Below are 15649 nucleotides of genomic sequence, written 5' to 3'. Positions count from 1 at the left end.
AGTGTTAAGAGTCCTGGGAGAACCTGATAAAGAAGGTGACTGGGGTTTGACCTTTGGATTGGCTGGTTTGCATATGAAAGTCATGCTTATAGGCAAGTCCTTGACTATTTCTAGGAATTTGCTAGCCCTGAAAGGGTAGCCTCTCTAGGATCAGCAAGGCCTCAAATGTTAGAACATCAGAAAACACAAAAAATAAAAAGGCATGATTAATACATAAGAACATGTGACTACATATATGCAAAGGGCTGTGATTAGATATTTGCTTTGTCATACATTTTTCAATATCTTTTCATTTTGTGCCTACAGTGTGCTTTGTCATACATTTTTCAATATCTTTTCATTTTGTGCCTACAGTATGCCAGGCACTGTGTTGGCAATAGGCTAAGAGGAATCCATCAGGCATGGCCCCTGTCCTCAAAGAGTCCACAGGCTGATGGAGGAAACCACCCAGAAACAAATAATCACAGTACCAGATCGTGTGAAAAGTCAATCTAGAGCTGCAACAGCTCCAAGCAAGGAATCAAGTTGGTTGGCCTTAGAAGGCTGGGGAAAAAAAACAGTAACTCAGAATCTATTAGTCAAGTATTTTTTGCTGTCATAGAGAAGGACACAAAAGCCTCTGAAGCTAGAAAGCAATGGAGGACTTTAAATATCCCCTTCTTAAGACCAACGTTCCTTACAGTGTTTTTGTAAACGTGGGTATATGTTTAAGGATTGCTAATGACAGCTGCTTTTCCTTAAGAGTGCATCTCCTATTACTGAGGGGAAAAAAGCCTCTTCTCTACCTTCTGTAGGATATGTAAATGCAACTATTTCTCACTGGGGATCTCACCACTAGTGAAAGGATCATGTCCTAAAAAAGAGCCAGCCCTTCTTCCTCAAGCCTTCGGTGGTAGACAAGGAAGGGCTGGCCTTGAAACTGGATCGCTCTCTGGCACTGGCTTCTCTCCAAGACTCACTTGAGCCAACAGGAAGGTCTTCCTAATTGCTCTGCTTGCCACTAGTTTCTTCCATTGCTTGTCTGTGCCCCATATTAACCTCTCATCATCATTTTTCAAAACAAAGCCGATGATAGCATTCTTTTCTGAAAACAAAACATGTTGCCTGCACTATAAAATTGGGACTCTTAAGTTTGACGTAACCAACCCCTAAGAGTCTTTACCCGATCTTATTGCAGCTTCCTTTCTCATTCTCGTCCTCAGGCCTTCCATTCTCCTGATAGAGGGTACTTTTTACTGTTCCCTGGATGTACTAGCATTTTTCATGTCTGCTTGCCTTGGTTCAGCTGATCCCTCTGTGCTTAAAATGCCCTTCTTTCCTTTTCTCAGCAGCTTCTACAAAATATAGATCAGATATCCATCTTCTTTGAAACCTCCTTGGTTTTCCGGCATAGATTAAGTTGCTCTGATGTTAGTGCTCTTGTGCCAATGTGGACTTCTGTCATAGCAATGAACATATATCATTGTACTTCATCTGTTTGCTTATCTGTCTCACCTTTTAAATTCCCACGAGGTAAGGATTCTATTCCTCATCCTTATATGCCCACTACTTAGCAAAATATCTGGCTGAAGGAAACAACAAAAAGGACTTAGAACAATACCTCCCACATTGTCAGAACTCAATAAATGTTAGATATGATTATTTTATAATAAAATATTTTATATTAATTTATTGTTAATATTTTAATATAAGTAATAATTATATTTGTTATTTCATACTTATAAATATTTTTAATATTACATTATTATTTTAATATTAAATTTAATGGTAATTTGTTTCATATTAAAATATTTTCATATTAAAAATTTATAATGAAATTAATATTTCATTATAAATCTAAATATATGATTACTATAATGATTACTGTTATTTATAATGAAATTAGGATTTATAATGAAATTAATATTTCATATTAAAAATATTTTTAATATGAAATAATAACCATATCTATCATATAATCATATCTAACATTTATTGAGTTCTGACAATGTGAGAGGCATTGTTCTAAGTCCTTTTTCTGTATTAACTCATTTTATCCTCACAACAACCCTATGTGATATATAATATTAATATCTTCATTCCCATTTTGCAAGTGGGAGAGAAATTAAGCCACAGAAAGGATAAGTAACTTGCTCAAGGTGACACATAATGGGTACTACATTAGTGCCTTTTTGAATTGAAATGTGGTGACCCCTCCCACTGGCCCCCCTCCCCTTTTTTTTTTCTTTCCAAGAGACTCATAGAAGACACACTGTTTATTGAGTTGAGAGACTTGGGGGAAGTTATTACACAGGTGCCCAGTCCACAATAAGCCAGCTGAGTGGGGTGTATACTTGGTAACAACATAAGCTCCTTTGGAAGACTTCCTTTGGCCACAAGAGATGCAGGAGATGAGTTATTTTCTTTCCCAAAAATCTACTCAAAACCAGTAAGAGTAGGGACACAAGACATAATAGTCCTGTTATAACTATTTTTTTCTGTAAATAAAAATTATGCTTCATGGGAAAATAGTTAACGTGATATGTCTGCTTATAGGCTGCAGTCAGCTATGTTATAATGAGTTGGTATATGAGAATCTCTAGAAGTTTATATATACATGTGCATGTCACTGTTTCAGTGCATCTTCACAGGTACCATAAATTAAGTTGCCAGTGCTTACAGCGGAGGTCACCCCCAAAGGGAAGGTATTTTAAAGAAATTGTGAAAAATATTTTGCATTTACCTTTATTCTCATAGCAACATTTTTATGGACCATCTGAGATCATATTCTCTGGGATCAGTCTAATGAGCATCTGAGCCCTGATTTATACTTACTAAACATGTGACTTCTTGAATGTCACTTCTATGATGATATTTCTTCATTTTGAAAATGAAAAGAATGGCAATTCCTACTTCAGAGAAATGTTGTAAGGATTACGAAGGATTACAACCAGCTTCATAGGCCTACAACCTGTGCAGTTGCAAAGAAACCCACATTTATATGGGCCCACACTTGGTTTAGTGGTCTTTTGTTACTGATTTGATATTATTAACACTTTTTTATAAGGCTTCCTACATTTTTATTTTGCACTGGGAACCACAAATTATGTAACCATTTCCAGACAGGCTTGTTTGTGAAGTGTATAGCCCATGGTGCTTGGCACATAAAATAACCTTCAATATAATATGTCAGCTATTACTACTTTTGCAAAGGAGCTTTTAGTTTGTTTGATATAGCCCCAAAGTCCTATTTTCTAAGCTTTTCAATCTGCTGTGGACATTGAAGCTAATGGTAGGGTATGTATTATATGTCCTCATGCATTTGGGCCACATTTGGTTGGTAAACAATACATTAGTGTCCTCTACCTCATTGACCCCTTACTCTGTGGTCATACATCTCATGGAATGTGGGCTTTAATTTGGATTAAAGGTACATTTTCTTCTAAATATGAACCACATAGCTTAATAAAGGATATTAGATTTGTTTTTAATTTGTCTGACACATGATGGCTTTAGCTGATACACTATATCACCGACATTACTCCAGAAAGACACTTAGAATAAATCTAATCTAATAATTGGTTTTTTTGCTTGTATTTTGCAGACTGTTTGAATTCCAGAAGGACCAACACCAGATAAATTATGAATGTTGAACAAGATGACCTTACATCCACAGCAGATAATGATAGGTCCTAGGTTTAACAGGGCCCTATTTGACCCCCTGCTTGTGGTGCTGCTGGCTCTTCAACTTCTTGTGGTGGCTGGTCTGGTGCGGGCTCAGACCTGCCCTTCTGTGTGCTCCTGCAGCAACCAGTTCAGCAAGGTGATTTGTGTTCGGAAAAACCTGCGTGAGGTTCCAGATGGCATCTCCACCAACACACGGCTGCTGAACCTCCATGAGAACCAAATCCAGATCATCAAAGTGAACAGCTTCAAGCACTTGAGGCACTTGGAAATCCTACAGTTGAGTAGGAACCATATCAGAACCATTGAAATTGGGGCTTTCAATGGTCTGGCGAACCTCAACACTCTGGAACTCTTTGACAATCGTCTTACTACCATCCCGAATGGAGCTTTTGTATACTTGTCTAAACTGAAGGAGCTCTGGTTGCGAAACAACCCCATTGAAAGCATCCCTTCTTATGCTTTTAACAGAATTCCTTCTTTGCGCCGACTAGACTTAGGGGAATTGAAAAGACTTTCATACATCTCAGAAGGTGCCTTTGAAGGTCTGTCCAACTTGAGGTATTTGAACCTTGCCATGTGCAACCTTCGGGAAATCCCTAACCTCACACCGCTCATAAAACTAGATGAGCTGGATCTTTCTGGGAATCATTTATCTGCCATCAGGCCTGGCTCTTTCCAGGGTTTGATGCACCTTCAAAAACTGTGGATGATACAGTCCCAGATTCAAGTGATTGAACGGAATGCCTTTGACAACCTTCAGTCACTAGTGGAGATCAACCTGGCACACAATAATCTAACATTACTGCCTCATGACCTCTTCACTCCCTTGCATCATCTAGAGCGGATACATTTACATCACAACCCTTGGAACTGTAACTGTGACATACTGTGGCTCAGCTGGTGGATAAAAGACATGGCCCCCTCCAACACAGCTTGTTGTGCCCGGTGTAACACTCCTCCCAATCTAAAGGGGAGGTACATTGGAGAGCTTGACCAGAATTACTTCACATGCTATGCTCCGGTGATTGTGGAGCCCCCTGCAGACCTCAATGTCACTGAAGGCATGGCAGCTGAGCTGAAATGTCGAGCCTCCACATCCCTGACATCTGTATCTTGGATTACTCCAAATGGAACAGTCATGACACATGGGGCGTACAAAGTGCGGATAGCTGTGCTCAGTGATGGTACGTTAAATTTCACAAATGTAACTGTGCAAGATACAGGCATGTACACATGTATGGTGAGTAATTCCGTTGGGAATACTACTGCTTCAGCCACCCTGAATGTTACTGCAGCAACCACTACTCCTTTCTCTTACTTTTCAACCGTCACAGTAGAGACTATGGAACCGTCTCAGGATGAGGCACGGACCACAGATAACAATGTGGGTCCCACTCCAGTGGTCGACTGGGAGACCACCAATGTGACCACCTCTCTCACACCACAGAGCACAAGGTCGACAGAGAAAACCTTCACCATCCCAGTGACTGATATAAACAGTGGGATCCCAGGAATTGATGAGGTCATGAAGACTACCAAAATCATCATTGGGTGTTTTGTGGCCATCACACTCATGGCTGCAGTGATGCTGGTCATTTTCTACAAGATGAGGAAGCAGCACCATCGGCAAAACCATCACGCCCCAACAAGGACTGTTGAAATTATTAATGTGGATGATGAGATTACGGGAGACACACCCATGGAAAGCCACCTGCCCATGCCTGCTATCGAGCATGAGCACCTAAATCACTATAACTCATACAAATCTCCCTTCAACCACACAACAACAGTTAACACAATAAATTCAATACACAGTTCAGTGCATGAACCGTTATTGATCCGAATGAACTCTAAAGACAATGTACAAGAGACTCAAATCTAAAACATTTACAGAGTTACAAAAAACAAACAATCAAAAAAAAGACAGTTTATTAAAAATGACACAAATGACTGGGCTAAATCTACTGTTTCAAAAAAGTGTCTTTACAAAAAACAAAAAAGAAAAGAAATTTATTTATTAAAAATTCTATTGTGATCTAAAGCAGACAAAATTATGTGTATTCCTCAGAACCTGTTTTTGCTGCACTTATTCACTATTTTCCCACATCTCATTCCTCCCTTCCCTGATTGCCATATTTTTCATAGCAGATCTCAATTCCTTAAAGAACTGGTCTAGGAAATTTTGTAAGAATTCTGTTACACTTTGAGATTTTTATGGTGAATTCTAGTGGTGAGATCCAGTCTATTTTGTCTCTCTCTCTTTTTTTAATTTTTTTCTTTTTCCCTCATACCCATATGAAGTAATCCAATGGGGAATGCAATATTAGAAATAGATTTTTAAGAGAGAACAAGGAAAAAAATGCAAGATCTTATATTTTTCATGTAATGACCTGTTCTGTATTTATGAGGAAGACCATTCTATGGAAAAGAAAAGAAAGTAAGCAAACAACAGATTAATTTACATATGAGCATCTATAAAACCCATGACTTTTAAACAACTCTAGAACCAGAATTTGTAGTTAAAAAGCTAAAAATAAGATTATAAATAAAATATTGTCGGTTTTTCTGTACCTGGACACAACTCATTTGTAGTATGGCTCAAATGTGAGAAACTTGAAGGTAATTAGATTTTCTGCTTTCTAAGAAAGAAAATATGACAGTATTCTTTAGTCACAAAATCAATCTCTACAGGGTCCTGTTTGACTAGTTGACTTGAGTTTTAGATGTATGTTTAAGGATGCTGTGGTATTTTTTCCTTCTCATTAGGCTTACCCTTTGTAGAATGCTCAGGTTCAAAAATAATGATTTTGTGAAGTAAATTTAATTCTACTTGAAGGAAAGTTTCAGTATAATTTATTTACTGTCTCCTAAACATAATTTCATTGGCCAGATGAACTATAACTGCGAAACATGAAAGTATTCTAAATCATCTAGAGCTGAAAAAGAATATTTGGTGATGAGTGTTAGCAAATTCAGTTCAATTCAATGATAAGTATTGAAGACCTACTGTGTGCAAAATACAGATTTTAGTATTGTGGGTGCACAATTGACAAGATCTGGTTCCTGCTCTTGCATTACTCCCAATCTATATAAAAATGATTAAAGAAATCATCTCAGTTCATTGCTGGTTGCCAGCTCTAATTTTACTGTTAGGTGAAAGGCTGTGAATCAGAACCTTAAATTTTTAAAATATTAGATTACTGTTATTAGAGAAAGCTCTTGGTTTTCTGATGGTTTCTTCCATCTTTCTGGAAGAGGTGATTATCTTTTTCTAAATGCAAACTGCAGAGCTTTAAGCAGTGTGGGTTTAGATTTGCTCTGAAGGATGAATACATACCAGGAGAGGGCAATGCTAAATCAGTGGTAATTAATTAATGGTATTTTTTAAGGAGCTGGGGGCATTTTGGCTAAGAGACCATACACTAGCTTCCAAGTAAAAAAGGAACTTGCTGGTTATTGTACTTTGGCATTCTCCTATTATTTTAATATATTACATATATGACTTCTATCTTTATGTGAAACAAGTGAATATATACAGATCTCATTATTGGCCTTGAAACTTGCTACCTTGGTGGTGAAACAAGGACTGACCAAGCTGAAGAAAACTTCAGCTCCTAATGGCTAAGAAGCTTGGATACTCACACTTAATTGTGCAGGCTGAACCTTACTCCATGGTTTTGTGGTCTCCAGATGTGAAAAAATCAATTACTGCTAGCAAAGTAGGTCAGAGAAATGGGAGAAAAGGACGGGAAGTGAATGAGAGCATGCAAGAGTCTTGCTTCTATTTTTTTGATCACCAATTCTCTGGCTTTTTTCTTCCTCATATCTTACCTCCCTTGGTTAGGAACACAATCCACACTTGGTTTCACTGTGGAGAAGACTCAAGAAAAGGGAAAACATATTTTGGCTACTGTTTGTCAAGTTATTCAGTATTGAATATACTTAACATATACCCAAACTGCAGATCACAAAAAACACAAACAAGCAACAATAAAAAACACCAACAAATATCTGTAAAAACAAGCAAGCGCTAGTACAAAGAAAAGTTATATAAATCGAGAGGGAAAATGATCCTGCTTTCTCTACTTGGCTTGTGTTCACCAAACTCTGTCTTTGCTGACTCTGAAGCTTCTTTCATTTTAAGCTTATAATTCTTATAGGTTTAGTCCAAGTATGCAATTACCCTTGGCTGTGAGAGGTGGCTGAGCAGTTAGACAAATGCTACTAAATAGGATGAAAGGTGAACTTGCACTTAAAAAGTTAGGTTGGAATCTAAAGCATACAATTCAGTCTTCTGGGAGGTTATAGTATAGTACTAATGAATATATTTTGGGAAATAAATTTGATGCAAGGTTTAAATAAACCAGACTTGACTTCTATAATAAATTTAGAAACTCTTTTACCAAAGGTCCTCATTGCAGGTTTTGGGGATAAAGGGTAGAGTGCTATAAATCTATTATTTAAAGAAAACTAAAATGAATTCTAGATGTTTCTGATTAACAGTAAGCCTCTATTTTCCCTGCATAACATATTTGACCCTTGGCCCATCAGAACCGTAGCTGCACTGATGTATTAGAGAGCATTACACACGTGAATTTACTTGGTTTAGCAGGAAGCCTATATGACTGTTTAAATATTTGCTATATTGTTGTACCAAAATACAATTCTGTGTCTACTGCTCATTGTAGTCTATCCAAAGGCAACTGGGCAGCAGTATTCTGAAATACGTACACCAAAAATACACCACGTACAATTCATCAAGTTAACGTAACCCAATGATAATCTGTGTGTGTGTGTGTGCATGTGTGTGTTTGTATTTCCTGCTAATAGTATGCAGTTTGCTTCCCTAAACATCAAAGATGCTTCAGAAAGAATATTCTCTAACATCTTTTTCTATCTTTTCTATTCAGGAATTTTACTCTTCCATATCTGGCCATGACCTTAGTCTCGAACACTCTTTTGAAAGTGTACAGATGTATATGCAAAACAATAGAAGGATATGGTGTAGCTCACACACATAGGCTCTGATATAGCTTTAATAATTTCCCCTCTTATTTCAAATATTCTGAAATCATGTATCATCTTTTTCAAAGACTGAAATAGGTTATTTGCATATGGAAGAGTGATAAATTTTTTTTGATAAAGAAAATGTGGCTAGTTCGTAATTGCTTTTAGGCCTTATAATCAAAAAATTAAAAATTAGGATATTGTTTGAGACCCGTTTACTATGAAATAAAATTCTAAATATAGATGTGCTGGGGGTAAAAAATCTTGACAATGTAAGGGCTATTTACATGGCAGAAAGAAAAGGAAGAAGGTATATCAAGAATAGCCTGCACTGAAACATGAAAACATATTAAGTAGAGGGCCCCAGAGTATCCAACGTTTTTAAGGTAAAGATTGATCAAGGTGAAAAAAACAAAACAAAACTCAGTCTCTTATCTTTTTGGGATAATCTTCAAGATATTTAGATAAAGTGGAAGAGTTAGATGAGTGCTTACAAATACAATGTGGCACTCTAAAGCAATATAATTTTAAAATATTGTGTTCAACTACTTATTTGTTGTTTCAGCTTGTTTTAATAAGAATCTTGAAAATAATGATAGCATTAACTATCACAGACATAGCATGTGAATGCTGGGTAAGCAGTCATACTCTGCTAAGAAGCTGTCTGTTTCTCTTAAATATAGTAGCACAGAATCAAATATCTTATAAAACTTATCCTGAAATTACATATGCATCATTATATTTGATTAGAATGTATTCTGTGCAACAGCTACTTCTGATAAAAATGAATCTAAAAAGTTACCTTCCAAAAATCAAGGTCCCTGCGATTCTTTCTCTTCTTTTGCAAGAAGAAATGTGAATTCCTAAAAGCTCTGTATATATTAGATAGGAAGCAGCTGGGACACCACTGTCTTCTCATGCTCCATCGGGATACAGAACTAGATACATCTGGCTGTATGAGAGAAAAAAGAAATCTTCTAGAATTAATGTAGCACACTGTCAATTAGGATCCAAATTTAGATACTGAATGAAGCCTTCTCAAAACACATACCAGTTCATATCCTTCTGTTTCTTAAACTGCTGCCAACAGAACTTCCGAAATTTCAACCTTATTTGAGAAAACTATATAAATTGTATGTAAAATTATATAATTAAATTTTATAATATGTTTAGCAGGAAAATGTAAAACTGCTGTTCATTTTTTGTTTTGCCCAGGATTAAGAAAAAAGAAAAATAGAGAGGAACTTGCCGCAAGGCAGACAATAAATGAAGCTATTTTAATGAAAGCACATAATATTGGAAAAATCTTTGTTTTGTAAATTTTGTTCTATGCAGAAAATGAGCACATCTATCTATCCCTTGCACCAAAAACAGAAAGGAAGGCCTATGAAAATCAGACCATGAAGTCTTATTTTTCATTCTTTGGTCTAGTAATTTAATTTCATTTTCCAGATTATTAATGCTGCAGTTTATTATATATTTGATGCCGAATTGCTGAATTTGACTTGTCCAAATGACATCAATCCTGCCTTTATCTCATTGCCAGAAGTAGTGAATATATTGCTTTTTATCCTGGTGAAAGGGAAGATTCAAAGTTGTTTGAAGGAGAGGGGCTGATCTGTGTGGTGGCAGTAGAACATATTCTGATTGATGTCCTCTAACCTTGCAAACTTGCCAGAGCATCCACCTAGTTCAACCCTAGTTCAGTTATCATGGTGGAAACCCATTATGGGCACTCTTAGCAACTATTGTGCCTATATATTAATAAGTCTACTGAATAACAATTAGTTCATCCCTTACTTCTTCAGCCCTTACTTCCACATTGAAAGAAGTAAAAAGTAGAACTCACCAATTGCTATTTAAGCACATTTGCTAGTTTTGTAAAGTCTATAGACTTCTAAGAGGAATATATGAAACCTCAAGTAAATATATTAAAACATGCACAAAATAAATATATTTATGATATATACTTTTTATTGTAACTATCAAATTTTAATCAAAAAATTTGTAATGCTACGGAAATCTCAGGTTTTACTAATGGAATTTTGAAAAAATATTAATTTTAATACAATTTGTAAAATGCCTTAAAAGTCAGATGTTGAAATGGACTTCCAGGTCCTGTAGCTACTTCTATTGAAATTATCATAATAATGTTTTACAAAATGAGAAAAGTAATACAGTTTCTCTTTCCAGTTGCCCTGAAGCAGACTAACTGATGCTTGTATAGCTGTTTCTCAGCATAAATGGATTGTTAGAGAATGAACTTCAGTTAATTTTGACCTTAAAAAAAAGTCACGTAGCTATGTATTGTCATCTGAAACATTTTCAAGAGTCTTGCAAACAAGTCACTCTAAAATAATTAATGACAATGTTCACGTGCTCAATTACATTTTGGTTTTTCAATACATATTCTTAACCTTAAGTGAAAGTAGATTGTATCCCTGGTTTTCATTTTTCAGCACATTTTCAAGTTTTCTAAGAGAAGTACAAAATCATAATCCGTCACTACTGTTCAACATTTAGTTATGCAATCTGGAGTTCAACTCTAAACAATATCGGGCAACTCATATAAGCGAGTTATATGCGAATTTAACTCATATAACATATCGGGCAACTCATATAAGTGAATTATTGCCTAGGCATCAAAGTGTGCCTCTTTTTCATTCTACCCTTAAATCCCACTTAAAAGACCTGATAGTTTTATTATTATTAATATAAACTTTATGAAGAATGGAAAATTTCACAATATTGAAAAATGCTTTAAAACTGCAGATGATATGATTTTATGAACAAAAACATCCCATTTCTTATCAAAGACAAGTGCCAATATATATGGATAGATAGAATATTCATCAGAAAATATACGCTACTAAAATAATCTCATCTATTAGCCAACATAGTTTTATTTTAATGATATTATCATTAAACATTTATAAAACTCAATTTATTATAAATCCTGAGAGTGATTAGTAACTGTTATTTGAAAGCCATTTTAGTAATCATAGAAAGCACTAATATTAAGGAGTAAAAAAACAACAATTAATGTCAGAAATAAACCATGAGCTCTTAGAAACTAGTGGGATACCATTAGGCATTCGTAAGATATAATAATTCAAAAGTAAAAATTCTATGCTTTGTAGCTCAAAAGTGCTTCCACCTATTTTCTCATTTGTGCAGCCTTGAAATAATGGTAGGTGAGTATTTCAAATTCAAGCATCAGATATTTCATAAATACTGCATATTCCTGTGTGTGGAATTATTGATGTTTTGAACCTATAAACAGGATAGAAAGGAAGAGATGGTCAGGAAACAACACTGGAGAAGAAAAAGAGGTAAATGGTAAAAGTGGAAAAAATGATTAGATTATGTGTATTTTAGAATAGATTCATTTAGTGAATATGAATTGAGGAACCTACTTAATGCCAGGCACTATTTGCAGCTTTGGATGTACAGCAATGAACAAAACTTTTAAGTCACTCCCACAAGATAAAGTGACCAACTCATCTCAGTTTGCACAGATGTTCCTGGTTTTAGTACTGAAAGCCCTGCATTCCAGAAACCCCTTAGTCTGGGGCAAATCAAGACGGTTGCTCACCATTATCAGAACCTCACTTTCTGGTAACTGTCATCTTGATTTCCAAATTCATATTAATATGTTTATCTCATTGTTAATGACAATGCAAGTTAGCACTGACCACAAGTAACCAATGGCTAGTATACCTGTTTCTAACTGGGGCAAACTTATGACAAGAGCAAATTATAGTAATATCAAACTTCCTAGAATTATTTCTAGACAACACTCCTTGGAGTGCAACTGAAGTATCAAAAGTACAACTTGCCCTCAAGGAAGAGTTAGTGTCTGGGAATGTGAACGAACAATCATAACCACCATTTGCAAGACACCTACGTATATCATCTCTAGTTCTTACAAAGCCCTCTAAGGTAGTATCATCATCTCCATTGCAAGGATAAAGACTTTGAGAGTAAACTCTCCCATACACAATAATGAGAAAGAAAACCCAAGGTAAAAGAAGAGAATTGGAGCTTTCAGATGGCTATAGCAAGTCTTGTTTATGCAATAGCATTTATTTTTCAGAACAGAAAACTATTAATGCTCTCAGTGTATTTTACTTCTTGTGTTCTATTGGATTATATTTTCCTGGAAACTGGCTTCTCTTTGGGGTCACATTTTGGTAATCAATGTTAGTCTTATTCTTGTTCAGTCAAGTTTACTAATGAAATGGATAGGACAGTACCTTTGAAGCACTGACTTGGTTAATGTGGCAATGTTTGAACTATTTTTGTATTGACTATTATTGAATTTCGTAGAGGAACTTCAAATTGAAGACGTTATAGATCAGCCAGCATTCAAAGATGAAAATAAATCAATCAACACTTTTTATCACAATTATACAGTTTTAGATATTTTATTTTAGGGTCGCATTATGATTCACTTTTATATTCTAATCAAATGTCATTGATGGATATCCCTGAATACCACAGTAGCTAAACCAGCATATTCTAGTCCCTTTCCATAAGAAAATAAAATTCTCTTTACTAACTTCAATAGTTCTTTAACATCTCATTATGTACATTGTTTTTATGAAGTCAGTAAAATCATCCAATTCATCCTTCTTAGAATACAACGCACTATTTAAAGTTGTCTAAACTTTTTAAGAGGTAACCATTAGGCTGCAACCATTTTTCACTTGCCAAGTAGCTAAAAAAATAGAAAAAACTAAGACATGCCCCTAAAAGCAGGACACTTAACTTCTGAAAGTTGGAGACTCAACTGAAAATGAACAGTACTAAATTTAAAAAATCTAATTATCCCAACTGAGTGCTCCTGACAAATTTAAGCCCCTATGCTTCAGTATTTGTTAGTTATTTTTTATATTTAGTAAAAGCATTACCTTTGGTAAATAATGAATGCAACCAAAGTAAAAATATTGCCATAATAATAAATGGAGACATGAGATAATTAACTGGTTAATATGGATTCGCATTGCAAAACGGTAGAAAATCTTTCCACATAAAGAAATGCGTGACAGACTTGAGAATGGAACACTAGTTGTAGAACTTTTAATACAAAATGAGTGATTAGTTTTAAATCCTTGACCCAATTCAGTGTCACTTCATTTGTAAGTACATTCATTCATTTATTCGTGGAACATTTATTGAGTGTTTTTGCTACGCCAACAATAAAGTTATTATTAATACAAAAATAAGGAATACAGCTCTTGCCTTCAAAGAGTTAACAATATTGCAAATACAATATGATGAATTGAATGGAAGAGGTAGCACATATTATATAATCAGAGAGAAGGGAAACAGACCTGGGCTGTGTAGTTGGAAGAAGGAGAATCAGATTTGCTTTTTATATGAATAAAAGCAAACTAGATTGAGCCCTACTGGATGAATAGGAGTTAGCCAGGTGGTAGAAGGTGATATGTCAGTTTTCCCAGAACAAATACAGCAAAGTCAAGGAACAAGCAACATCATGATGATAGAAGACTGCAAGTGGCTTGGTGTTTCTATAATAGAACTAAACATTCAATTTGGAGATTGCTAAAGACAAAACGAAGACAATGATTTAAGGCTTTGTATATGGCATGTTGACCCTATTAAATTTAACTTATGGATGATGATGAAGTATTAACATTTTCTAAATGGTTGTGTGGCATTGATATTAGATTTGAGCTTTGAATGGGTTACTAGCATGGCAGAAGAAAAAAAATTTAAGGTTAAAAAGACTAGGACAGAGAGAAATCCATATTGGAGATTGTTTTACTATCGCAACAGAGAGATAATTGGTGGAAGTTAAGGTCCAATTAAAAAACAATAAACCGAGTTAGCTAGACTTGTTTTCTCATTGTATGATGACAGAAGAGAAGGAAACAAGGCTTCTTACATTTGTTGACTAGTAGAAATAATGGAAGATCAGCAGGTAAGGGGTGATTAGAAGATAATGTTTATAGTTAGTTGTAAAAAAATTGTTCCAGGTGAAGATTGGGAAAGGAAGTGTTGCAGGACTTTTCCGTAGTTCATCTAAAAACAGAGTTCTTGTCCATCCCACGGCCCTGAAAATGCAGGCTTGCAGATGGTTTAAAGGGTGAGTAAAGCAGGGTTTTATTGGGTGAAAAGAAAAGAACAGCCACAGTGGGGGGACAGGCGGTGGAAACAGGGACTCTTACAAGGCCAGAGTCCCTCCGCTAGGGCACTTCCTGCCAGGTAGTTGGAATCCTAGTTTCCACAGAGGAAGCGGAGGGGCCAGGTTCAGGCGCCTCCCTGCTGCAAACGTCATGAACTTCCCAGGGCTCCATCTCAGTGGGCAGGCTGGTTGGAGTTTCTTCAGGGACCCCCTCCCACATGGCTGTCTCATTCCCTCCTTTAAAGAAGTACATCTAACTGCCGTTAGATTATGGATAAGGACAAAGACCGATCTTAACTGCTTCCTGCTGACAGGGCTGCTGTTGGGGAAACAGCAGTCCCCAGAGGCCTATTTAAGGGTTCCCAGCAAAAGGGGCCATTGTCAGAGGCTCTGGTTGCATGAGAGTTTGGAGTTTGATGGCCTGAAGGCAAGAACAGACAAACCGGGTTATTAGAAAACATGTATCTAAACAAAACAAGGGGAGGAGTAAAGACAGCTCAAAAATTCTGAGGTCTTTTACCAGTTTACACAGGGAGATGGAGGCCAATAGCCTGACTGGTAAAAAAAAAAAAAAAAAAAAAAAAAAAAAAAACTTTATCCCTTTGCTAGCATGTTGGGCTTCTGGGTTCCCATCTCCTGAGCTCAATCTTAAGCCAATCAGTTTAAGGTTTAGGAAATTAACTCTTTCCAGTTTGGAGGATGCATCTGAGGGGACTGTCTCATAGTATGGAGACATAATTACCTATTAGTGAATAGAGGACCCAGGAGGAGAAAGGAATAAAAAGAAAGCATTTTTTCAAAGGAGTCCCAAGGCTTCAGAATGCA

At 36.0% G+C, this 15649-nt stretch overlaps 1 protein-coding gene across 23 annotated transcripts in view; it reads left to right on the top strand.

Moving 5' to 3' along the window:
* LRRC4C (leucine rich repeat containing 4C) overlaps positions 1-5707 on the top strand; it is a 1339817-nt gene extending 1334110 nt beyond the window's left edge. For 22 of the 23 annotated variants that reach the window (XM_024347053.3, XM_024347051.3, XM_024347050.3 and 19 more), the window contains one exon: positions 3584-5707. In XM_024347053.3, the coding sequence (XP_024202821.1) occupies positions 3626-5548 (1923 nt within the window). In that variant the 5' untranslated portion in view covers positions 3584-3625 and the 3' untranslated portion in view covers positions 5549-5707. Of the gene's footprint in view, positions 1-1215; positions 1513-3583 lie in introns of those variants that run through there. The other variant, XM_016920706.4, reaches the window with a different exon arrangement.
* Positions 5708-15649: the final 9942 nt, after the last annotated feature.

Source organism: Pan troglodytes, chromosome 9, assembly GCF_028858775.2.
Source record: "Pan troglodytes isolate AG18354 chromosome 9, NHGRI_mPanTro3-v2.0_pri, whole genome shotgun sequence".
In the NCBI taxonomy this organism is placed as follows: Eukaryota; Metazoa; Chordata; class Mammalia; order Primates; family Hominidae; genus Pan; species Pan troglodytes.
This window is presented reverse-complemented; position numbering and strand designations above follow the sequence as displayed.